The sequence below is a fragment of the Vulpes lagopus genome, chromosome 2 (assembly GCF_018345385.1).
Source record: "Vulpes lagopus strain Blue_001 chromosome 2, ASM1834538v1, whole genome shotgun sequence".
Lineage (NCBI taxonomy): Eukaryota > Metazoa > Chordata > Mammalia > Carnivora > Canidae > Vulpes > Vulpes lagopus.
Genome location: NC_054825.1, coordinates 43250902 through 43276892, shown reverse-complemented (window position 1 = coordinate 43276892; position 25991 = coordinate 43250902). Strand labels below are relative to the sequence as shown.

The 25991-nt window shown below is 47.7% G+C and overlaps 1 protein-coding gene across 5 annotated transcripts; it reads right to left on the bottom strand.

Moving 5' to 3' along the window:
* Positions 1-548: 548 nt before the first annotated feature.
* Positions 549-24293, bottom strand: SNUPN (snurportin 1). Of its 5 annotated transcripts, none has more exons than XM_041746528.1 (10): positions 24191-24283; positions 22265-22318; positions 20666-20828; positions 16988-17135; positions 9813-9917; positions 9461-9557; positions 7997-8094; positions 5676-5753; positions 2987-3067; positions 549-1127 (listed from the first exon to the last, which is right to left on the bottom strand). In XM_041746528.1, the coding sequence occupies exons 3-10, from the start codon at positions 20821-20823 to the stop codon at positions 816-818; spliced, it is 1077 nt and encodes a 358-aa protein (XP_041602462.1). In that variant the 5' UTR covers positions 20824-20828; positions 22265-22318; positions 24191-24283; the 3' UTR covers positions 549-815. The 5 variants fall into 5 exon arrangements, with proteins under 5 accessions (XP_041602462.1, XP_041602460.1, XP_041602464.1 ...); XM_041746526.1 differs by lacking the exon at positions 24191-24283 and adding an exon at positions 23962-24184; XM_041746530.1 differs by lacking the exon at positions 24191-24283 and adding an exon at positions 23962-24184 and having other exon boundaries at positions 9813-9869.
* Positions 24294-25991: the final 1698 nt, after the last annotated feature.

The following is a 25991-nucleotide window of genomic DNA, read 5'->3' as shown; positions in this document are numbered from 1 at the left end:
CCTGCCCTCCTCCTCTGCAGAGGACTTTCGTCGGGCTCTGAGCCTCAGCCCAGCTCCACCCTCCTCTATGGATGGAACCTCCCTCTGCTTTCCCGCTTCCGGCTGAGCATCTTTCAGCCCTAAAGGAATCTTCTCTAGGCCCTGCTGGTGGGTTGCTATCCTCAAGTGGACTGTGAACTCCTCAAGGGCAGGGACTGAGTGCCGCCTGTCTCCATAAACCACTGGGGCCTAGCACAAGGCTTATCTTTGGAAGAGCAAACGTTTGTTGAAGCTGTGAATGAATTCCACTTACATTTTATCTCTGGCATTGTCTAAACCAAAGAAAATCACACTTCTCAGAAGAGGGAACATATTCAAATACCAAGAACTGCAGTTCCTGGTAAGACCTTTTAGAAAATGACGTTACTAACAGCAGCAACTGGAAACTCAGCAGAATGCTTAAGTGCTAAAAACAGTGAAATGGGCCAAGATTGAACAGTCATGGTTTAGGTAGCCTGGGGGGGGGAAGGGTCAAGACCATCTAAAGTTTAAGAACCACAAACAACTTCTTTCGTAAGAATTACATATATTTACATTTGGATATCTGGGATACACTTTTCACCCAAATTACTGCTCAGATCCAAAGACCACCCAATCTGGGAACCTCCCTCAACTGCCTGAGCCAGCACTTCAGATAGGAGATAAGCTGTCTCCAGCTGGAGTGGCTTTGCAAAGTCCACTCTAAAATGAAGTAACCTGGTGGTGTCACTGTCCTCCTCTCCAGCCGTACTTCTCGGATGAAGCACCATCCTGTGACTCCCCAAGGGGCTGCCCTGTTAGTTCTCCATGAGGCTCCCAGGAGGTTCCAGGCTATGGGGAGGGCTCTTCAGCTTAGGAGTAGACAGGTGTTCCAACTCATAGTCAGATGCCTTGTGTGTGACTTTCTTCTTCATGCCTTCCTGGCTCCTCTTGTGCTCAATAATCTGCTGGAGCTGGTGCCCAGCATATTCTGGCTTGGTGGTCAGCGGGCCGGTGGGCACCGTTACGCCGAGAATATCTGACACCATGTAGGGGCGCAGCCACCCCACCAGAGGGGTGCTTCCGGGGCTGTAGTGGGTCTGCTTGTGGTAGAAGAGAAGTCCATCTACCTACAAAAGAGGAAACCAGGGGTGAAAATGACTTCTGGGCCACGTGTTTCCAGGAAAGCCGATGCACACAGGGGCAGCTCTAGTGGGCCAACTCCCTTTCCTTGCCACAGGAAAAAGAATCCTTGTTTCTCACATGTGCAATTTCTCTAAATGAAGAAATGGTCTAGAAAACTAAACGTTGGAAGATAAAAACATAAGTAGCACTTTCCTGTTTACAGGGTGTTGCTATCTACTACTTTATCTTCATACCTGCCACTGAAGGTGTTTAAGAAATGGGGCTAGGGTAGTTCTGGGGGCCTCCCTGGAAACACAGTAGGGGAGAGCCTGAGTGGTAGAGTTAGTTGAACATCTGACTCTTGCTTTCAGCTCCAGTCGTGATCTCAAAGTTGTGAAATCAAGCCCCACGTCAGGCTCCACGCTTAGTGTAGAGTCTGCTTGAGATTCTCTCTCTCTCTGCCCCTCCCACTCATCCTCTCTCTCTCTCTCTAAAATAAATCTAAAATATAAATAAATAAAAACAGTATGAGGCAGAAATTCAACTTGAACCCAGGTCTTCTGTCCCAGAGCCCACGTACTTTTCATCACTCTGAGGGCTCTGTAACAGGGAATGTGTCCCACACAGGGAAAAAGCAGGGGAACTGGACAGGCCCCAGGATGCTGGGCTGCTGAGCACAGGGGCAACAGGCTGTCAGGAAGCCCTGTTCCCCACGCCATTGCCGGCTGCCCAACCTCCTCCTAAATTATCTGCAAGCTATGTTCTGGGAAACTCAGGTTTTCTCAACGGGAAGACCTCCTACGGTTCCACATTTTCTTTTCCATGATTCAGTGACTCATCTCTAAAAAGCATTTATTGTCACTGGGGCCTAAGGATCATAAATAAAGATTTGTTCTTACCACCTTCTTAATTGACTCCCAGAAATGAAGGCAACTTGGCCTTTGCCATTTCCCCATTTGGGAAACTGATCCTTTTAGCAAAATTGTATCGAGTTCAAGCAAATACTTGTGGGTGACTGGGAAGAATTTAATGTTATTATTTTTTTTAAGATGTTATTTATTTATTGACAGCGCACAAGCAGGCGGAGTGGCAGGCAGAGGTGGAGGAAGAAGCAGGCTCCCCCTGGGCAGGGAGCCCCAGTGCTGGGCTCTGTCCCAGGACCAGGGATGGTGACCTGAGCCGAAGGCAGACGCTGACGGAGCCACCCAGCGTCCCAGTGACTAGGCACCATTTTAAAGGGTATGAGGAGCAAAGGCAAGTTTGTGGCTGAGCCTGGAGAGGTTCTGAGGATGACAAATGATTGTCCAGGGTGAGGAACTTCTAGGGACATGAGACTTTCAGTGCTAAGTTGGGGAAGTTCTGGACAAACTGGGGCAAGTTGGTCACACTGCTCCCATGCCACTGCTCAGCAAGCACCACCCCAGGGACCATTTGCTCTTAGGAGGAAGGATAAGGAGTTCGTACCCCCTTGGCCTGTCCATCCCTTGTCCCCACCTGCACGATCAGCTATGGCAGTTAAACAAGGGGCTGGCCTCTCAGGCTCGCAGCAGAAAACAGGTACCCAAGGAGGATCTAGGAGTGGAAGCCTTCCCCGTCCCTGGGCCCCCGGCTCTTCATCTGAACAATGAAGGATGCACATGAGCTATCCTTGCAGGGCCTTTCCAGCTCTGGCATTCTGACTTATCTAGCAGGGTGCAGCTGAGGCTCTGAAGGGCAGCGGCATATCCTTTCCCAGGAATCGGCTTCCAGCCCTTTTCTGATGCTCTGACACAGCAAAGTCAGAAGATACCCTAAGACTGCGTAACCAAGCCTCCCTATGTCCTGCAAAGACATCAGGGCAATAAAGACAATGGCTGTTACTTACCTCAAAAGGGAAATCCATAGACAGCACCTTACACAGGCTTTCAGGAGTACAAGGGAAATTCTTCAGTCCCACAAATTTAAACTAAAACATAAATTAGAACAAAGGATTAGTATATGTTACAAATAATATGAGTTCCAGCAAGTGATAAACTGTATCAAAGAAGAAAAGTTCAAAAAAAAAAAAAATTCTTTTTTTTTTTTTTTAAATTTTTATTTATTTATGATAGTCAAGAGAGATAGAGAGAGAGGCAGAGACACAGGCAGAGGGAGAAGCAGGCTCCATGCACCGGGAGCCCGACGTGGGATTCGATCCCGGGTCTCCAGGATCGCGCCCTGGGCCAAAGGCAGGCGCCAAACCGCTGCGCCACCCAGGGATCCCGAAAAGTTCAGTCTCATCCTTCCCACCTCCCCCCACCCTCTGAATTACTGGGTTGGTTGTTCTCAACTTTGCTTTATCCACAAAAATCACCAGGGAACTCTTAAAAACCACTGAAGCCCAGGCCCCACCCTGAGATTCTGACTGAATTGGCCAGGGATGGGTCCCAGGCATTTTTTTTTTTTTAATGCTATCTAGTTGATTTTAACACACAGCCAAGACTAAGAATAACTGTTCTCTGCTAGGTTTAGGGACTGTATGTTATTCTTTTTTTTTTTTTTCTTCTACTGTATGTTATTCTCGAAGCCATATGACAATCTTGAGGAAGGGCTAGTGCAGCTCCTTTCACAGCAGCAAGGATTTTTATTTGTTTACTTATTTATTAAAGATTTTATTTATTTATTCATGAGAGAGAGAAACTGAGAGGAAGAGAGAGAGAGTCAGAGACACAGGCAGAGGAAGAAGCAGGCTCCGTGCAGGGAGCCTGATGTGGGACTCAATCCTGGGACCCCGGGGTCACACCCTGAGCCAAAGGCAGATGCTCAACCCTGAGCCACCCGGGTGTCCCTAGCAAGGACACTGAACACTATAACAAAGTGATTAGGATTGCTCTGAAGTCAGATTGCTTGGGTTTGACTCCCAACTCTGCCAATTATTTCATCTCTATGTGCCTCTGCTTTCTCATCTGTAAAACAGGATAATACAAGTATCTACTTTATAAGGTTGTTGCATGGGTTCAGTGAGGTAATATATGTAGAGCACTTAGAACGTTTCAGACAGACCTGCTCCTGTGTTTCCCTTCCTCAATATATGTTATTCCAGGACCTTCTTTGTAACATCACTGGATACTGACCCCATTTATTGTCCTGTAAGTGGTTACTGAATGCCTTTAATAGTGTAACCAATCCAAGCAAATGCCAATCTATCGGGTTTTGATAATAAAATGCCCTGAACATAGCTGTCGCATATTTAATCACTGAGTGGCAAGCAAAGACACATAGGCTGTCATCCTGGACTGTGGGACCTTGGGGAAGGCAGTCTCCTCTGAGCATACATCCTCATCTGTAAAATGAGGTCCCTCTCAGCCCAGTCACAAGAACAGAGGTTCTCAAAGTGTGGTCTGTGGACTAGCAGTGCCAGCGCCACTGGGGAACATGTTAGAAATCCTCAGGCTCAGGGCGCCTGGGTGGCTCAGTGGTTGAGCATCTGCCTTCAGCTCAGGTCATGATCCCCAGGTCCTGGGATTGACCCTTTGCCTCTTCATCTGAACAATGAAGGATGTAGATGAGCTATCCTTGCAGGGCCTTTCCAGCTCTGGCATTCTGACTTATCTAGCAGGGTGCAGCTGAGGCTCTGAAGGGCAGCGGCATATCCTTTCCCAGGAATCGGCTTCTAGCCCTTTTCTGATGCTCTGACACAGCAAAGTCAGAAGATACCCTAAGACTGCCTACATCAGGCTCCCTGCTCAGTGGGGAGCCTGCCTCTCCCTCTCCCTCTGCTGCTTCCCCTGTTTGCATGCTCTCTCTCTCTCTCTCTCTCTCTCACTTTCTGTCAAATAAATAAATAGAATCTTTTTTTAAAAATAAAAAAAATAAAAATAAAAAAAGAAATCCTCAGGCTCATCCTGACCTAGTAAATCAGAAACTCCAGTGAGGAGGCCCAGGGATCTAGGTTTACCAGGATTCCATATACTAGTGATGAATGCTACAATTTGAGAGCCACTGTACTAGACTTCTAAATAGCATTATTTTTAAAAATATTTATTTATTTATGATAGACATAGAGAGAGAGAGAGAGAGAGAGAGAGAGAGAGAGGCAAAGACACAGGCAGAGGAAGAAGCAGCCCCCATGCCGGGAGCCTGACACGGGACTCGATCCCGGGACTCCAGGATCGCGCCCTGGGCCAAAGGCAGGCGCCAAACCGCTGAGCCACCCAGGCATCCCTAAATAGCATTATTTATAAAAGCAGTTATTAGCATTTTATATCAACCACTGTTTATTGAGTGCCTACCATAAGTATCATGTTAGGAGAACGTGCACGTTTGTATTACTTGGTTCTTAGAACAATCCAGTAAAGTAGGTGTTACGAACTCTATTACACAGATGAAGAAACTAAGGCCAAATGAGGTTATTAATTTTAGCTAGTAATTGTTAAAGCCAAAACTAGTTCAGATCTGGATGACTGTTAAGCCCACATCCTTCCCATGCTATCTCAAAAACAAGATCATTTCATTCACAATTATTACATTTAGATAATAGAACAATCCAAAACAATCCCCCTAAAGAATCCCACAGTCCTAACACCAGGTCTTACGGGATTAAGCTTGGTTTTCTCTTCCAGTCCTTCTTCTTCTGGTAACTTTGAATGCATCCAGTAGAATCGGAAATCAGTCTGCCACAGAGGAGGGAAACAGAAAGATGAAATGCTGCTCATTTCAAACTGTAGAATGAACAAAAACACCCCATTCTAAATAACCACCTAATTTATGAAGACCTAAGCCCTTCTATCATGTCCCTTCAAACACTGCCATATGGTCAGGAAGATGTTTATAAAATCTTTGAAGATTTTTTCCTAAAACCCAATAGGATGTTTAATAGCAGTCGAGCCAACATGTATCACTGTAGGCCTACTATGTGTCAGGCTCCATGCTAAGGACCTTATTCACCTAATCATTGATCCTCACCCACCCTCTGAGAGTTGGATTACCATTATCTCCAGTTTACAAGTGAGGACTCTGAGGCTCAGAGAGATTATATCATTCAGCCACAGAAAATACAGGGGACTCAGGACTCTGACTCCAAAGCACATTATGTTAATCTTCATTTAGGTTTCATTCTGAGGATTAGAAACTACTTTATAGTTGTAACTTATAAACTACTTTATTCTCTGAATTACTGATCCATACCCTTTTGTAGCTATTTAGTGCCTTTTGTTTCTTGTATATTATTTTCCTTTTAAAAATTAAAAAGGACAGAGCAGCCCAGGTAGCTCAGCAGTAGCAGTTTAGTGCCGCCTTCCGCCCAGGACGTGATCCTGGAGACTCGGGATCGAGTCCCACACTGGGCTCCCTGCATGGAGCCTGCTTCTCCCTCTGCCTGTCTCTGCCTCTCTTTCTCTGTGTCTCTCATGAATAAATAAATAAAATCTTTAAAAAAAATTAAAAAGGACAGTCTATCCTATATATTATAAAAATACAGGTAATTTTAGTTACCAAACTTATAATTTGTGAATACATGTTATGAAACATACTTCAGGAGAATGAAAAGAAAATATATTCTATTTTTTTTAAGATTTTACTTATTTATTTGGGAGACAGAGACACACATAAAAAAGAGCAGAGAGTACAAGCAAATGAGGGGGTGGAGAGGGGCAAAGGCAGAGGGAGAGGGAGAAGCAGGCTCCCTGCTGAGCAGGGAGCCCTATGTGGGGCTTGATCCCAGGACCCCAAGATCATGACCTGAGCTGAAGGCAGATGCTTAACGGACTGAGCACCCAGGTCCCTGAGGAAGATGTGTTCTAGACTGAATTTATGAGATCTGAGCTTTAGGTGTGGCTCTGCACTACAGCAAAGTACTTAAGATCTGTGGCTGTCAGCTTCCACACCTATGATGGGGAATAACAACAGTACTCACCTTATAGAGTTGCTGTAAGGGCTTCAGTGAGATAATGTTCACAGAGTGTTTGGCAACGCAAGTCTTAGCTATTAGGTTAGAACGAGGTGTGTGTTTGAATTCTGCAGCCCCACCGCCTAGCTTTGGAAAATCATGCTTTGGCTACTGGCTACAGAGAAGCAGCAGCCTATGGTGACAGCCCTCAAGGCCTGCCTGGGGATTGCCCGTAGGCTTGTTAAAACATAAGTTTACCCAAGTTTCTGATTCAGTAGGTCCAGGAATTTGCATTTCTAACTGTGATAAACTAATTGTCGAGGAGGACAAAAAAGTCACCACTAGAAACCTGAGACAAAGGTGAGGGAGTGTAAAGAAGAGAAATGGAGTCTGAGGGGCTGACCTAGACTCACTCTGATGACTGCTACTGTCATTCATAGGAATCACCTGGAAATTGTTGGAGGAAGGTGACCCTCGAGGGGAGAATACCGAGGCTTCTCCTCACTTGGAAAATCTCCTTCCAGAGCTGGCCCCTCAGAGATTCGAGCCTTTGTATCATACTAAGGAGGTCCTGTTGTTTTCAGCATCAGGATATGGTTGGTGAAGCAGTAGAGCTGGCCAGAGACTCCTTGCTGGTAACTTCATTCCACCTTCTCTTCCTTGTGCAGCCTGCACAAGGTGGCATCCCCATTGCCCACCGTCTCCCCTGCCAGCAATCCTCCCACACTCTAGAGAGAGGGGAGGGGGCGGGTGCAGCTTCCACAAAGTCCCAGCCTACCCCTCTGCTGTTTCACTCTTTCCTCCCCTCGAGAATTGCTGTACTTCCCTTAGTTCCTCCTACTTCTTTTTTTAAAAACGAAGCTAATTTAAACACACTCAAAAATGTAAGGAACATTAGATAATGTACTTGATATACCACATCCTGTGCACACCAAGAAGCTGGTCACGTACCAAACCCACATGCTGAGCCACTTTCCCAGGAAGAAAGGAGAAAACAGAAGAATACATGAGGAGAGTATCAGTCCTTACCTGGCAGTCATAAAAAGGGTGTCCCCGCCAGCACATCACATCCAGAACATAGTAGGTTTGGTTCACCTCGCTGTAAATGCAGTCCAGAATGGTGTAGTCTGGGGTCACAGAGCAGAAAGTCAGTACAGGGTACCCCTTCCAATCAGAGGTCATTAGGGAGAAAGTTCTCCATGGCCCTTATCTAACTCTTTGGTGCAGCTAAGGGTACGCAAGTAGGACGGCATGCGAGGTACCAAGGCAACCCTTCAGCCAGATGGGAATTCTGAACTTTTAGATAAACTAGGACATTTGCTCACCTTAGAAAAAGCTCCAGCCCAAAAGCAGGTAATCTTCCATTTTACATGCATTTTTGAGTTCCTATCATAGGTGGTCTATTCTGTGTGGAACATTAACTATAAGTAGTCCCTGCTTTTAAGGAAGTTACAATCCAGTTAAGGGGATCAAATGATTACGGAGCAAAGAACCAAGAGGTGAAGTGTACAACACAAGCTAAGAGCAACAGGGGTTCTAGAAGAGGGAGACTGGAAGAGCAGGAAACACTTCCCGGGAGAGCTGGCACATGAACAGTCTTCTGGGATCAGAGGATTAAAACAATAGGGTAGAGGGGAGGTGGGAGGAGATGTCAGGCCGGAATACGGATGTGGCATGAGCAAAGGCCAATGGGTGGAATGAAGTGGGCACATGTGGGGAATAAGCCAGCAGAAGAGAGCTAGACGCGGGTATGAGGAGTTGGGGAGAGGCATGGGTGAGCCAGTGTTCACATGTGATGCGCTCTGAAAGCCAACAGAAAAGTCTAGGCTCAATACCAAGCATGTGAGGAGCCTGAACAGGCAGGGACGAGAGTGGGGTTGAGGCCCAGCTTGGCCCCTTCCCGGACCCCTTCCCGGGCGAGTGACTGGGCAAGATATTTCACCTCTATGATCTTAGTCTCCTCAGCTGAGCCTCGGGGGCAGGGAGAGGCTGCGGTTAGCACAACCACAGGGAGAAGACAGATTTGGCAGGAAGCTTCAGCAACAGCTTTCTGGGGGACCTATGGCCTCCAAACTGCACTGTCACCCAGTAACGGACATTCGTGGGAAAGGTGCACCAACTTTAATTCAGGGACTTGTTGCCCAACAGGCCTCAGGGGCTGCATCATTCCTGCAACTGAGGAGGCCTGACCTTGAAGATGGCCAGAATCCCGGGGACAGGACTCGCCTGACCTTGAAAATGATGGCCTGAATCCAGACGTACAGTTTCAAAGGTGCGCTTTCAAAGGGAGTCTTTAAAGCAAGTAACCAAGAACCTTCCCCTTTTACTAATTATAAAACTTACTAAAAAGGGGCACCTGGTTGGCTCGGTTGGTAGAGCATGTGACTCTCGATCTTGTGGTTGTGAGTTTGAGCCCCTATTGTGTGCAGAGATTACTTAAAAATATATATCTTTCTAAACAAACTTAATAAATGGACAATATTAGGCAGATACCTTTTGCTGTGGTTGAGTTTCGTTTGTTGCCTCCCGGCAGAAGGGAAGAAAACCTGTTGACACAGTAACCACTCTTGGTGTAGGCGCTGGTGGATCCCTGTGGTGGGGGGAAGGGGGGGCCGGGACAGTTAGCCATCCCATCAGGCATCAAGGTCCACCTCACCCTCTCGCTTCCACAATCTGCAGGCGTGTCACTAGCCCAAAGACAGCTCTCAACAAATCCCTCCCGCGGGCAAGTGTTTCAATCCCCAGGCCAGGCATAGCTGCTATAGCAGGGAAGGCGCACGAAGTACAAAGAACCCCTCCTGCTATAGCCCAGGCGCACTGGACAAGGCAGGAGGCAGCTACTCACCCTGGAGGCCACGATCAGGGCTCTTTTTCCCACAGGGCACACGACCACAATCCATTCCTGTCCCAAATCCGAAGGGACGTCAATTAACCACTCAGACAGCATCAACTGGGAACATACAAATGGCATAGAAAATCAACAGGGGATGCCTGGCAGGCTTAGGCAAGAAAGCTTGCGACTCTTGATCTTGGGGTTGTGAGTTCAAGCCCCACGCTGGGTGGAGAGACTATTTAGAAAATCAACAGGGGTGTGCTGCTGCAGTGGATGCAAGGACAAAGAACTCACATCCTCTCTATATAATGGAATACCCCCCAAGGCTGACGGTAGACCTCCGCCCCACTTGCCCTCAGTCAACTTGTCTCAACTGACGGGATGGAGGCTGCTCACTGTGAACTTCAACTTCTCTCCTCATCTTCATCCATCCCACTCCTACTACCGTACCTCTTGTGTCTGGGTGTAGGGACCTTCTTCCTCACCTTACTTTGTCCACCCACCTGCCATTCTCAGAACTATTATATGCCAGAGGCTATTCCTCAGAGATGAATCAGGCCCCTGACATTGAGATGCTCTCAATCTGAATCATCATTCCTCAAACTGGTTACCCCAAATATTGTACTAAGAATGTTGGGAAATCTGCTTCAAAAAAGTGGGGGGGCGGTGAAGAATGAAATCTTGCCATTGCAGCAACGTGGATGGAGCTAGAGGGTATTATGCTAAGTGAAATAAGTCAGTCAGAGAAAGACAGATTCCAAATGATCTTACTCATGTATGGAATCTTAAAAAATTATTTATTTATTTATTTATTTATTTATTTATTTATTTATTTATGTTTTTATTTATTTATTTATTAAAAAGATTTTATTTATTTATTCATGAGAGACAGAGAGAGAGAGAGAGAGAGAGAGAGAGGGAGAGGGAGAGGCAGAGACAGGCAGAGGGAGAAGCAGGCTCCATGCAGGGAGCCCGATGTGGGACTCGATCCTGGGTCTCCAGGATCACAGTCTAGGCTGAAGGTGGCGCTAAACTGCTGAGCCACCCAGGCTGCCCTGGAATTTTTTTTTTTTTTTTAAGATTTATTTATTTATTCATGAGAGACAGAGAGAGAGAAAGGTAGAGACATAGGCAGAGGGAGGAGCAGGCTTCCCATAAGGAGCCCAATGCGGGATTTGATCCTGGATCCCATGAGCCGAAGGCAGACACTCAACCACTGAGCCACCCAGGCGTCCCTCATATGTAGAATTTAAGAAAGAAAACAGATGAACATATGGGGAAGTGTAAAAGAAAAAAAGAAGAGGGAAACAAGCCATAAGTGACTCCTACTGATAGAGAACAAACTGAGGAGTGATGGAGGGAGTTGGGTGGGGGATGGTCTAGATGGGTGATGGGCGTCAGGGTGGGCACTTGTGATGAGCACTGGGTGTTGTATGTAAGTGATGGATCACTGAATCCCACTCCAGAAGCCAATATTGCACTGTAATGATAACTAACAAAATTTAAATTAAAAGAGAGGGGAGACGCCCGGGTAGCTCAGTGGTTGAGCGTCTGCCTTCGGCTCAGGGCGTGATCCCGAGATCTGGGATTGAGTCCTGCATCGGGCTCCCTGCACGGAGCCCACTTCTCCCTCTGCCTGTGTCTCTGCCCCTCTCTCTCTCTCTCATGAATAAGTAAATAAAATCCTTAAAAAATAAAACAAAAACAGAAGGGTGGTGGTGGTAGTGGTGAAATGAATTTTGCAAAGATTAACTCTTCCACTCGTGGCTCACAGTTCCTCCCATCGACACAGAGACTGGCCTATCAACTAACTGCCCCCACAGAACTTCATCTCTCCTTTCCCTTGGCCCACGAAATGCTCAAGCCCTAACCTTAAAAAACAAAACAAAAATGAAAACCTTTTATCACTCTGCATTTCTGGTAAACTATTGTACTTTGTCCCTTTCAAAACGACTTCTTATTTCTCGCTGCTGCTGAACTCTCAGTCCAGATCTGCCTACCCCACCGCCCTGCCGAAGGCCATGACTTCCTCGCTGCCAAGTCTCCCTCTTCCCTCTCTCCTCCCTTATCCTCTGTGCTCCCCTCCTTGTGTGACGCTGCTGGTCACCACCTCCTCATCCTCCTTGACACATGTTCCCTTGGCCATGTGAGCCAGTGCTATTCTTCTTTTTTTTCCTCCAAACACTCCTCCACATACTCCCCCAAAACATGTAGAGAATCTTCAGAAGGCTGTTTTAAGTCCCCCCCCCCCCACCTTTTTTTCTCTTAGATGCTGTCCTGGTCGGGGCTGGGTCACATCTACTTCTGCAGCTTCATTTGCCACTTCTGAGAGGACATCCCCCAATTCTCCTTCTGTTTCTTTTCTTTTCTTTTCTTTTTCTTTCTTTCTTTCTTTCTTTCTTTCTTTCTTTCTTTCTTTCTTTCTTTCTCTCTCTCTCTCTCTCTCTCTTTCTTTCTTTCTTTCTTTTCTTAAGTAAGCTCTACTCCCAACATGGGACTTGAACTCATGACCCTGAGATCAAGAGTTGAATACTCCACTGACTGAGCCAGCCAGGCACCCCAATTCTCCTTCTTTTTCATCTCCAGACTGCTTTCCTTTCCTCCAGACCTACATTTTCAGCCATCCACGTAGTATCTCTTCCTCTGCTTGCTCTCTCTTTACCTTATACTCACTGTACCCAAAACAGGATTCACGGCCTTCGATCACCCAAATACCTTCCATCCCTGAAATCCCCTACTTCCCCTTTGTACCCTGTAGCTCTGTTAATGGCAACACCATTCTGTTACCGAATCTTTTTTTTTTTTTTTTATTTATTCATTAGAGAGAGAGAGAGGCAGAGACACAGGCAGAGAGACAAGCAGGCTCCATGCAGAGAGCCCAATGTGGGACTCATCCCAGGACCCCAGGATCACACCCTGAGCCAAGGGCAGACACTCAACCTCCTGAGCCACCCAGGCAGCTCATCTGTTACCGAATCTTAAACCAACCATAATCAACACTTCCTTAAAGAATGATAGTGATACAACACTGAAAGCACAAGCACCAAAACAAAGGATAGATAAATAAGACTACCTCAAAATTTAAAACTTTAGTGTTGCCAATGACACCATCAAGAAAGTAAAAAGACAACCCACAGAATGGGAGAAAAATATTGCAAATTATGTATCTGATAAGAGACTTGTATCAAGAATATATAAAAAACTCTTACAACTTAATTATAAAAGACAACCCAATTAAAAAATGGGTCTGGGGGCACCTGGGTGGCCCAGTTGGTTAAGTGTCTGGCTCTTGATTTCAGATCAGATCATGATCTCAGGATCATGAGATCGAGCCCATGTCAGGCTCTACACTGGGCATGGAGCCTGCTTAAGATTCTTTCTCTCCCTCTCCCTTTGCCCCTCCTCTCTCTCTTTCCTCCTCTCTAAAAAGAAAAAAAAGAAAAAAAAAAAAAAGAAAGAAAGAAAAGAAAAAAAGGCACAGACATTTCTCCAAAGAAGGTATACAAAACGTTACTAAGCACATAAAAAGATGCTCCATATCATCAGTCATTAAGGAAATGCAAATCAAAACCATGAGACATCACTTCACACCCTCTAGGATGGCTACACTCAAAAGGATGGAAAATAAGAAGCTATGGCAAAGATGTGGAGACATTGGAGCCCTCATTCCCACTGCTGGTGGGAAAGTAAAATGCTCTAGTCATTTTGCAAAAACAGTGGCAGCCCCAGTGGCTCAGCGGTTTAGAGCTGCCTTCAGCCCAGGGCGTGATCCTGGAGGCCCGGGATCAAGTCCCTCGGGATCAAGTCTGTCCTCATCGGGCTCCCTGTAGGGGGCCTGCTTCTCCCTCTGCCTCTCTCTCTGTCTCTCATGAATAAATAAATAAAATCTTAAAAAAAAAAAAAAAAAAACCCGTCTGGCAGCTCCTCAAAACATTAAACATAGAATGATCACACGCCCTCGTAATTTCATTCTCAGGTACCTACCCAGGAGACATGGAAACATATTCACACGGAAACTTGTTCATGACTGTCCAGCATTATTATTCACAGCAGTTAGAAAGTCGGAGTGACTCAAATGCCACCACCTGATGGGTGGACCAGCCAAACGTGGGGGATCCAGACAACAGAACGTTATCTGGGAATAAAAAGAAATGAAATTCTAACACATGCTCCACCGCAGATGAACCTGGAAAACCTTATGCTAAGTGAAAGAAAACAGATACAGCACATCTTACATGCTTCCATTTATAGGAAATGTCCAGAAAAGGCAAAGCCAGGGACACAGAAAGTAGATTACTGACTGCGAAGGGCCAGGGGAAAGGAAGATTGGGAGTTAACTGCTGATGGGTATGAGGGTCCTTCTGGTGGTGATAAAGTGTTCTGGAATTAATACAGTGGTAGTGGTTGCACAGCCCCGTGACTATACACTAAAAAACACTGATTGGTACCCTGGAAATGTGTGATTTGTGTGGTATGTGAATTTATCTCAACATAGCTGTTTAAAAAAAAATAGTAGCTAATATTTGTGGGGCATTTATTACGGGCTGTAGGCCAAGTACTGTGGGCATACCATCTCCTTCAATCCTTGTCACAGTCCTGTGAAATAGTACTGTAACTGTCCTCATTCTACAGCTAAGAAACCAGAGCCTTGGAGTGGTTAAGTAACCTGTTCAAGGTCAACAAAGAGCCTGGCTTTGAGGTCAGGTCAATGTGACTTCAGAGTTTAAACACTCAACCACTTTTCACACTGCCTCTTCTATCCAATCCCTGTTAGATTCTATCCATTTATCCTGGCGACACTTCTCACACGTGTGACCTAATTTCCTTCACACCCTCACTGCTCTCAGCACCGACAGCAGATCATTTTCGCAAAGCTAAGCTACTCCAGCTTCTCTCTTCCAGGCCCTTCTAAACACTGACGTGCATGTCAAATTCCCAACTCTGTCCCTGGCTCAAAAATTCTTGGTGGTCCTCCACAATCTAAAAGACAGTCTGCGTTCCCGCACGTTTCTACTATATTCCTTTCCCCAACCCTATGCTGTTCCACCGTCATTGGCCTGCACACTGTTCTCAGCACACCGCGTACTCCTCCCACCTTGAGGCTCTTGCTCAGACTCTTCCTGCTGCCTTGAAGACCCTGGAATGCTCTGCACCTCTGTCCATGTCCTACCCATGCTTCAAAGCTGCCTCCTCTTTCATTAACTTTTTCCTGATTTCACAACCCTACTTCCTTTTTTTTTTTTTCCCCAAACCCTACTTCCTTCCTTGCTGGAAGCTAATCTTTCTTTTTTTTTTTTTTTTTTGAATTTTATTTAAATTCAATTTGCCGGGCAGCCCCGGTGACACAGCGGTTTGGCGCCGCCTGCAGCCCGGGGCGTGATCCTGGAGACCCTAGATCAAGTCCCACGTCGGGCTCTCTGCATGGAGCCTGCTTCTCCCTCTGCCTGTGTCTCTGCCTCACTCTCTCTCTGTGTGTCTCTATGAGTAAATGAATAAAATTCTTAAAAAAAAAAAATTCAATTTGCCAACATACAGTATAACACCCAGTGCTCATCTCATCACCTGTCACCCAGTTACCCCACCCCCCACTCTAATCTTACTTTCTTTTTTTTTTGAAAGATTTTATTTATCTATTCACATGAGACACAAAGAGAGAGGCAGAGACACAGGCAGAGGGAGAAGCAGGCTCCCTGTGGGAAGCTGATGTGCGACTCGATCTCAGGACACAAGGATCATGACCTGACCAAAGGCAGACACTCCTAACCACTGAGCCACCCAGGTGCCCCCAATCTCACTTTTTTTTTTTTTTTAAGATTTTATTTACCCATTCATGAGAAACACACACACACACAGAGAGAGAGAGAGAGAGAGAGAGAGAGAGACAGGCAGAGGGAGAAGCAGGCTCCCTGCAAGGAGCCTGACATAGGACTTGATCCTGGATCCCAGGATCAGGACCTGAGCTGAAGGCAGATACTCAACCACCGAGCCATCCAGGCGTCCATAATCTCACTTTCTTATAGCAAAAACCATCACCTCCACTTATTGCAGGGGTACAGGGGCCATTTCTGACCCTTGTCCATCTTCCCACATATGGCCCAGCTGAATACGGAGCAGGGCCTTCAATAATACTTGCAGAACAGAACAGAATTGTATTTTGTCATAGATGATGTTGCCTGTGCTGTATCTGGGACACAGAAAGAAGATGGGAATATGTGTGCTCAGAAACCATATTCTAAAGGTAAGAGAGGATTCTGAGATGACAAGACACTTGGGTTATAGAGAGAACAATATAATAGCAATGTAGGCCCCTGGCTCCCCTTGGACCCATACCCTGCCTTCTGGAATACCTGGCCTGCCAGAAGCACTGAACAGTCTCCACGCTTGCTTCCCCTATGGCTCCACAGACCACCCCGGTTTCTTTCTGCAACCAACAGGCCACTTAGTCAAGTATGTTACAATCATCTGTTGTTTCACAGCCTCAGCCTCATGGAGGCCAACTGGCTGGCCTATTGGCAAGTGGCCATACTCAAGGGCAACTGCACTCCCCACCTTCCACCATCTGAAATTTTTTTTTTTTTTTTTTTTTTTTTTTTTATAATAGTCACAGAGAGAGAGAGAGAGGCAGAGACATAGGCAGAGGGAGAAGCAGGCTCCATGCACCGGGAGCCCGACATGGGATTCGATCCTGGGTCTCCAGGATCGCGCCCTGGGCCAAAGGCAGGTGCCAAACCGCTGCGCCACCCAGGGATCCCCCACCATCTGAATGTGAAGATCCAAGACTGACATGTTAGTCCACTGCTCAGGAAAGACCACCAACCTAGGAGTGGGGCCGGGGAAGTGCAGGCTGGGCAGGTCCAATCCGGCATTGCTGTACAATGACCACTAAGTAAGTGCATGGACTCTGTTAGTGTATTAAGAGCTTGGCGGCTTTCTGCAGCAGGCCAGCGACCTCGGGTTATAGTATGACGTACAAGTTCTCCAGCGCACCACCTACAGCCTCCCTCAGTGACCCCCGGTCAGCACAGGGCACCATAAGCCATCTCTTCTCTTAGTCCATACACTTAATGCATATCCACAGCTTCTTTGCAGCCTGCCCATTCCTTCCTCCTGTCTCCTCCTCCTCTCTTTATGGCAACACTTACCTTGGTGGGGTTGGACCCGGGCCTCACCTTCCCTGGACTACTCACTTGATTAGCATAGCGTTTTGGTAACTTCTTAACGGCGTCAATGTCCATCTCTTCATCGTCTTTCTTATCTTCCTCTTCCTCACTCTCCATCCCTGTCCAGTCATCTTCAGCCAGTCGCCTGGCATGATTCACGTAATCCAGCCGGTTGCTGGAGAGAAGAAGGCAAAAGGACAGCCCTTTATGTCTCCTATGAAGACCCCCTACAAGGTGACCAGTTTAGTTTAACTGAAAGGCTCCGAGTTTAGGAGCACCCTGGGGATTCTAGGGGAAGAAACGGTAGAAATTTCCTTCCAAAGGCTAAACTAGTGACGGCCCTTCACCTGTCCTAGATAGGGAGCCCCCTTCTGAACACACTCAGCCTTCCTCAGTTTCCCGAAAACCAGGCAGAGTAAAATGTTGAAAGGAATTCTTGACGTTCACTGGCTGGAGAGGCTGACCCTGCTGCTGTTCACCCCATTCCAGACTCCCATCTCTACTCCCCCACCCTGAGAGCTGACCTTCCTGCCTGACAGGTATCTGTTAAAAGGCCCCCCAGTGACTGAAGAGAGGAATCAGTGAGATGCGGTGAGCAGGTTAAAACAAGGACCACTTCAAAACAACAACAACAACAAGGACCACTTCTGGGACTTTTCAATTAATACAGCTTTCTTTCTTTTTTAAAGATTATTTGCTTGGGAGAGAGAGAGAGAGAGAGAGCGCACACACGCAGAGGGAGAGAGCTGAAGCAGGCTTCCCGCTGAGTGTGGAACCTGACCTTGATATCATGACCTGAGCTGAAATCAATAGTGGGGCGTTTCACTGACTGAGCCACCCAGGTGCCCCTAATTTACACAGCTTTCTGAGGAGCAGCCAGGCCTTCCTTCTTCCTGACTTTTTTTTTTAATTAAGATTTTATTTATTTATTTATGACAGACACAGAAAGAGAGGCAGAGACACAGGCAGAGGGAGAAGCAGGCTCCACACAGGGGGCCCGATGTGGGACTCAATCCCAGGACCCGGGGGTCACACCATGAGTGGAAGGCAGACGTTCAACCACTGAGCCACCTAGGCATCCCTAATATCTTTTTTTTTTTTTTCTTTTTTTTTTTTTTTTATTTAAATAGTTTATTTATTTAATTAAGAGACAGAGAGAGCACAAGCAGGGGGAAGGGTAAGGGAAAGGGACAAGTAGACTACTCACTGAGCAGGAAGCTCAATGCAGGGCTGGATCCCAGGACTCTGAGATCATGACACGAGGCAGATGCTTAACTGACTGAGCCATCCAGGTGCCCCTAAATTTAATATATCTTTTACTTATTTCCCTGTATCGTTATCCTCCTTTAAAAAAAAATTACTACATGTTCTAGAAAGGTTGGGTAATTAAGAAGTAATAAGAACTGGGGTGCTTGGGTGGCTCAGTTGGTTGAACGTCTGATTCTTAGTTTCAGCTCAGGTCACGGTCTCCAGGTTGTGGAATTGAGCCCCATGTGGGCTCGGTGCTCAGTGTGGAATCTGCTTGAGATTCTCTCTCTTTCTCTCTCTCCCCTTCCCTCGTCCCCCTCTACTCCCCCAGCTCATGCTCTTTCTCTCAAATAGATAAAATCTTAAAAAAAAAAAAAAAAAAGGGAAAAAGAATAAGAACTGTTTGGAACCTGATTGTTTCAAAGTGATTTGTAGATACAATATAACCTCCCACACTTGGTTTCCTGAATGCTTTTAAGAAAGATCCACCACTCAGGCAGTGAGACCAACTCAGCTGGTTTCGTCTCACACACACAAATTCGGGCACATTCATGAGAAGGTGCACACCTGAGAAAGCACATGCAAGCACCATGGCCTTTTATCTCAAGAATAAGTTAGAGCTGGTGTACTTGTACCTGCGTGAAAGGATGCACACCTGTGGTCATTTCCCATGTACTGTTTGAAAGCACCAGAGAAGGAAAACTACCCAGATGCTCATCAGTAGGGGATTGGGTAGATTCCATTATGAATTATCCATCCAATGGAATACTTGGCCCCACAATAAAGGAATGAGATGGTACTGATATAAAATCTCTCCCCAAAAATGTTAAGTAAATGCACAGAACAGTGTATTGTACAGTACTTCTGTTTATTTTTATTTTTAAAAATATTTTTTATAGATTTTATTTATTCATGAGAGACATACACAGAGAGAGAGAGAGAGAGTGGCAGAGACACAGGCAGAGGGAGAAGCAGGCTCCATGCAGGGAACCCGACCTGGGAATCGATCCGGGTCTCCAGGATCGCGCCTGGGCTGAAGGTGGCGCTAAACCACTGAGCCACCAGGGCTGCCCTCTGTTTAAAAAATGGTATATATACATAAAGCCACACTTGCTCTTATATACACAGAATATCTTTGCAAAGATACTAAAGAAACTAATATGGTAGAGGAAGTGAATGGCCAGAGGACAGAATTGGGAGGGAGATTTTTTGGTTTGTCTGTTTATTTATTGTATAGTTGACACCCAGTGTTACATTAGTTTCAGGTGTACAATGCTGCGATTCAACCTCTCTACGTTATCCTGCGCTCACAAGTAGAGCTACCATCCGTCACCATCCCACACCACTTATAGTATCACTGACTGTATCCTCTACACTGTGCCTTTTATTCCCATGATTCAGCCATTCTGTAACTGGATGCCCGGATCTCCCATTCTCCCTCCTCCCCTCTGGCAACCACCAATTTGTTCTCTGTATTTAAGGGTCTGATTCTACTTTCTGTTTATTTGTTTTGTTTCTCAGAGTCCACATATGAGTGAAATTGTACGGTATTTCTTTCTCAGGCTGACTTATTTCACTTAGCGTCATACTAGGATGGAGACTTCACCATATACTCTTACAAATTTTGAATTTTGAATATGAATACATAAAATAAATGTGTTCCCTATTTCAAAATAATTAATTATAATTCTTAAACAACAGAGGTGGGAGTGTGGAGGGGGGAGGTGATCTGAGAATGCAATCTGCAAATAACCCAGAGGCCACAGGGAACCATTTCTGCTAAGTACATCCAATAATGCAGCACTGGGCAGAATGTAGACAGTAGAGAAACTGTGCAGCTGTTAGCAGTGCCTTCAAATCCTCAATTCCTTATTACCCAGAAGAGGCCCATGTGGTACTCAGGATAAAAGGACAGGCTCTGGCTTCAGAGCAGCCTGGCCTCAAACACTCTTTCCCTGTTCTCTTCCCCTGTTTGCTCATTTTGGCATTGAGAAGTCAGTGTATGGAAGACATTTCCTCAGATTCCCTGTGGAATTATTTGTATTGAACTCTCAAGGGCTCCATAGAAACATTCAGGCTGCAGGCAGACAGGAAGACCACAACGATGCCAGGATTCAGAGTGCAGAAGCCACACAGGGAATGTGGGGAGTGGAGTCTGGGTGTGGCTTTCACAAGTCCCTAAATTGCAAAGCTCAGTACTGCTGCCAGGAAAAAAAGAACAATTTAACCAAATAACTGAGTTTTTGCTTTCAAACTTCAGTCTCTTCTTACATTTCCATCTTTTCCTAAGCTTGCAGTGTAAAGGAAGTCTACCTCTGCCAGGATTTACCCCTCCCAACCTCACGGGCAAGATGTACCTACAAAAGGTCTACTTTGAAGAATCAAACCTAGAGCCTCCTCATTGGTTCACAGCTCCCAGCCTGAAGAAAGTAGCCAAAGAGTTAAAGCAAGCCTTACGATTTCTGCAGTTCCAATAACCGGCGCCGCCGCTCACTCTGCTCCAAGGAACTGTGCTTGGACTTGTACTGGGACAGGCGGGGGTGTGGGGCAGCTGTGCTGTTCAGATCTTGGGACACAGAAAAGCTACTAGCCAGGACTTGACTCAGCTCTTCCATTTTCCCTACAAAGAAAAACATAAGAAAACAGTTCATTGATTTCATATTACCTCCTGTGTACAGGCAGTTATGATGTAACATGATGGCTACATTCCTAAAAAAAACCTCACATAATCCAAAATCACAACTTTTCTATGGGGAAAGAGAAAGTTAAAGAGTAAATGAGCTATATATGCACAATAACATTATTTCCTGTGGATACTTCAATAATTATAGCTCAGTGAACAGATATAAATCTATACGTCATCGAGGGGCAGCCCAGGTGGCTCAGTGGTTTAGCGCCGCCTTCAGCCCTGGGTGTGATCCTGGAGACCCGGGATCGAGTCCCACATCGAGCTCCCTGCATGGAGCCTGCTTCTCCCTCTGTCTCTCTCTCTGTGTCTCTCATAAATAAATAAAGTCTTTTAAATATTTTTATTGTTTCATTTTTAATTTTTTTAATTAAAAAAATAAATAAATCTATAGGTCAAACACTAAGCAAATTTCCCCTCTGATTGAATCTAGCTTTTGCTTTGTCATTCATTACCAGCAGCCCTGTCACTAATTCCATCTCACCATCACTGATGTGATCAAGTATCCAATTTGTCCTGAATAGTCCTAAGTAGCCATGACTCAATAACATATTTTTTAAAATGCACACATTTTATTTTATTTTATTTTATTTTATTTTTTATTTATTTATGATAGTCAGAGAGAGAGAGGCAGAGACACAGGCAGAGGGAGAAGCAGGCTCCATGCACCGGGAGCCCGACGTGGGATTCGATCCCGGGTCTCCAGGATCGCGCCCTGGGCCAAAGGCAGGCGCCAAACCGCTGCACCACCCAGGGATCCCCCTATTTTATTTTTTAAAGTAAGCTTGATGCCTCATGTGGGGCTTGAACTCACAACCCCAAGATCAAGAGTCACATGCTCCACTGACTGAGCTGGCCAGGCAACCCTTTAATACAACTTTCTGGTGCAAATTTTATCCAATTGTTTAACTCTCTAATAAATGCCAACTTACATTAAGAAAATTTAATGGGTCCTGGGGCCCCTAGAGCAAGACAAAATGAGCCCCAAACCCAAAACTGGCAATTGCTTTCTCATTTTATTTTTTTTTTAATTTTTTATTTATTTATGATAGAGAGAGAGAGAGAGGCAGAGACATAGGCAGAGGGAGAAGCAGGCTCCATGCACCGGGAGCCTGATGTGGGATTCGATCCCGGGTCTCCAGGATCGCGCCCTGGGCCAAAGGCAGGCGCCAAACCGTTGCGCCACCCAGGGATCCCTGCTTTCTCATTTTATAGTTTGTTTGGGGGTGGGCAAAAGGAAGGTTTCAGGGCTATCCATGTAGGACTCACTTGGACCAGAGCTAGAAGGTAGAAGGTAGAAAGCTAGAAGGTAGAGCTAGAAGGCTGAAGGTTAGGCTACCAATTAACACCAAGGAGTGTGAAAGACTGACCTGTGGTACATTTGGGAGATGGAGTAGATTGGAGACAGAGTACCCAGAAGTGCCCTAAAGAATGAGAGTGGAAAGAAAAAGGTGAATTCACACTTAACTCACCTTCCTGTAAACGAAGGTACACAGTGGCATAGGAGCTTAGCTAAGGGTTAAAGGTGTAGCTCAGAGTGTAAGAGAACAGGAACATTTAGGAGAAATCCAACTGGCAAAGCTGGGCTCACCTTACCCTTCAGGTCTAATATAAACCAGAGGCCATCCCAGTGCTTAAGCTCCACCCCAAAGCCAGATCCCACTGCTCTGAGCCCCCAAAACCAAGAGCTTCCTTTCAGAGCCTCCATGAGTTAAAAACAACTCTATCGGCCTCCACTTGGCAATGAGTTACTTTCCATTGCACATTTGCAATCAGATCTTTTTCCCTAATTTGCAGCATTTTTTTTTTAATTTGAAAGGAACTTAAAAAAAAAAAAAACAATTGTGGTTAAAACCCATGCAATAAAACTTACCATCTTAACCATTTTTTCCTTTTTGCTTTTTCATCCTAACCATTTTTAAGCTGCAGTTCGGTTGTTGTGCAACCAACTTCCAGTATTGTTGTCATCTCGCAACACTGAACCTCTACACCCATTGAGCGTGAACGGGATTTTTTTTGTTTGTTTTTGGTAACATAAGGTTAACATATTATCGGGATGGATTTGAGGCAAATCTTAACATATTTGTAATGCAACCAGGCTGGCCGTTTGTGGTTGAGGCTGGTGATGAGTACTTGAGACCCATAATGGAATGCTATTTTCCGTGTTTTGCTGAGTTTTGTATACATGTAAACACTTCCATAGTACACTCTTTTAGGGCCGCCTGGGTGGCTCAGCAGTGGAGCATCTGCCTTCAGCCCAGGGCATGACCCCGGGGCCCTGGGATGAGTCCTGAGTCGGGGCTCCCTGCAGGGAGCCTGCTTCTTCCTCTGCCTGTGTCTCTGCCTCTCTGTGTGTGTGTGTGTCTCATGAATAAATAAATACAATCTTAAAACAAAATCTTTTAGTGCATTATGTCTTCGGCTTATCAAAGTAATGTCCAAATCTAAAATATTAGAATGTATCTATCATGCTTTATCTCGGTGTGGCCTCCCGCTCCGCCAAGAATCACAAAACCATTAAACCCGCCCTGGACACCGGGGGGCCTCCGTTCCTGGGGCCTCCTGCTCCTGCAACCCATCCCGGATGATGCTGTCTCCCCCCCACGCCCCGGGTGGCCCCCCCCGCAGCCCCCCTGCAGCTTCCCCCCGCAGTCCCCCCTCCCAGCCCCCCCGCAGCCCCCCTGCAGCCTCCCCTCCCAGCCCCCCCCGCAGCCCCCCTTGCAGCCTCCCCTCCCAGCCTCCCCCCGCAGCCCCCCTTGCAGCCTCCCCTCCCAGCCTCCCCCCGCAGCCCCCGTTCCCAGGCCCCCTGCAGCCTCCCTCCAGCCTCCCCCCCGCCCCCCCTTGCAGCCTCCCCTCCCAGCCTCCCCCCGCAGCCCCCGCTCCCAGCCCCCTGCAGCCTCCCCTCCCAGCCCCCCCCCGCAGCCCCCCTTGCAGCCTCCCCTCCCAGCCCCCACCGCAGCCCCCCTTGCAGCCTCCCCTCCCAGCACCCCCCTGCAGCCCCTCCCGCCCCCCCCCTCCGCCGGAAGCCTCCTCTGCGGCCCCACGGGCTGCGGCCCCGCGCACGCACCTGGTAGCACCTGGTAGCCCTCGGCCGGTCCTCCCCGCCGCAGCCCAGCTCAGCCCTTCTCTAGGGACGAGGTCGCGCAGGCCCCGCGTGGCCCCGCACTAAAGCTCCCTGAGGGCTCCTGGCCCGACGGGGAAGGCGAGCCTGGGCCTGCTCTGCCTCTCCGGGGTGTGTGTGGGGGCACCTCGGGAGCCCCGGGACGCCGGGACACACACTCGAACCCAGGACTCACCCGGCGGAGATGACAGTTCCAGGAGCCGCCGCGCCGCTGGCGGAGCCGACCAATCAGCTGCGCGGAAAGGGCCGGGGCCCCGCCTTCGGCAGAGCCGCGCAACCCCGCCCACCGCCGCGCGCCCGCAGCTTCCGGCCCCGCCCACCGCCGCGCGCCCGCAGCTTCCGGCCCCGCCCACCGCCGTGAGCGCCTGTCGCGCAGGCGCGGTCGGGGAGCTCTCCCGCGGTGGTTCCCGCGCTCGGCGGTCGGGGTTTTCGCTCCGGGATGCGCGGTCCGCGGTCCGGAGCCCGCCCTGCGAGGTGCTCGGCCGGGCCGGGCAGCAGCTCCCCGCGGCTCCTTGCGCCAGTGGGAGGACCCAGCGCCGGCAGCCCGCTCCGCCTCCGGTGCCTGCGCTCTCCGTGGGGGCCGTGCCCGGTGCCCGGCTGGCACCCCGAGGCTGAGCTGGACACCCCCGGCGGCGGCGGCGGCGGCGGCGGCCCGGTGTGGAGGTCGGGCTGACCCGGCTCGGGGGGCTGCCTTCACTCCTGCCGACGTGCAAAGCAGGGCACTCGAGCCCTCGGGGTCGCAGGGATGGAGCAACGGCAGGGGCGGGGGCAGCCGGGGTTGGAGAGAGCCATCCAGGAAGGCGGCCTCTTCGGGCGAGGGGCTGACGGATGCGGGGTCAAGGTAGGAAGCCGACACCGCTTCACACGTGCTCCCTCCCTTAGTCCTCCAGTAACACGGACCGGTAGGCTGCAGCTCAGAGAGGTTGCCTGCTTGGCCGAAGTCGCAGAGCTTTCGAGCCAAGTATCTGCGTTTGCTGAATGTCTGACCCAGAGAAGCTGGCTGTTAGTACAGTACAGAAAATACACAGAGCTGGCACACTTAGAGTCCAAGAAATGCCGAGATGTATACTTGCATTTTTTTTTTTAAGATTTTATTTATTTATGAGAGACAACAGGGATCCCTGGGTGGCGCAGCGGTTTGGCGCCTGCCTTTGGCCCAGGGCGCGATCCTGGAGACCGGTATCGAATCCCACGTCGGGCTCCCGGTGCATGGAGCCTGCTTCTCCCTCTGCCTGTGTCTCTGCCTCTCTCTCTCTCTCTCTGTGTGTGACTATCATAAATAAATAAAAATTAAAAAAAAAAAAAAAGAGAGAGACACAGAGAGAGTCAGAGACACAGGCAGAGGGAGAAGCTGGCTCCCCTGGGTCTCCAGGTCACGCCCTGGGCTGAAGGCAGACGCTCAACCACTAAGCCACCCGGGCTGCTTTATACTTCCATTTAAAAAAAATATTTTATTTTTTTATGCAACACAGAGCAAGAGAAGCAGAGACACAGGCAGAGGGAGAAGCAGACTCCATGCAGGGAGCCCGACATGGGACTGGATTCCGGGACCCTGGAGTCATGCCCTGGGGCAAAGGCAGGTGCTAAACCGCTGAGCCACCCAGGCTGCTTTATACTTGCATATTTTAAATACTTAACACCATCCATTTGGATTAAAAAAAAAAAATCCAGGAGATCCGACTGACGAGAGTAAAGGGTGTTTAGGGCCCTGGAAGACCCAATTTTTTGGACCTCAGAATTTATGTAGGTGAGTTCTGTCTTTTAATAGTTGGGCTGAGCAAAGCTGTGTACTAGGTTATTTGGCGCATTCACAAGTAATAACTCCTTGCCTGGGTTATGAGCTGAATAAAGAAAAGCCCAGGGCCTTACTTCACTAAGGAACGTTGACATCAGGATATTAAGAATTTTGTGTCCCAGATCCCTCATTCTCTACTCATGGCCGTGGAGGTCATATACCAAGTGATCAGACCCGCACA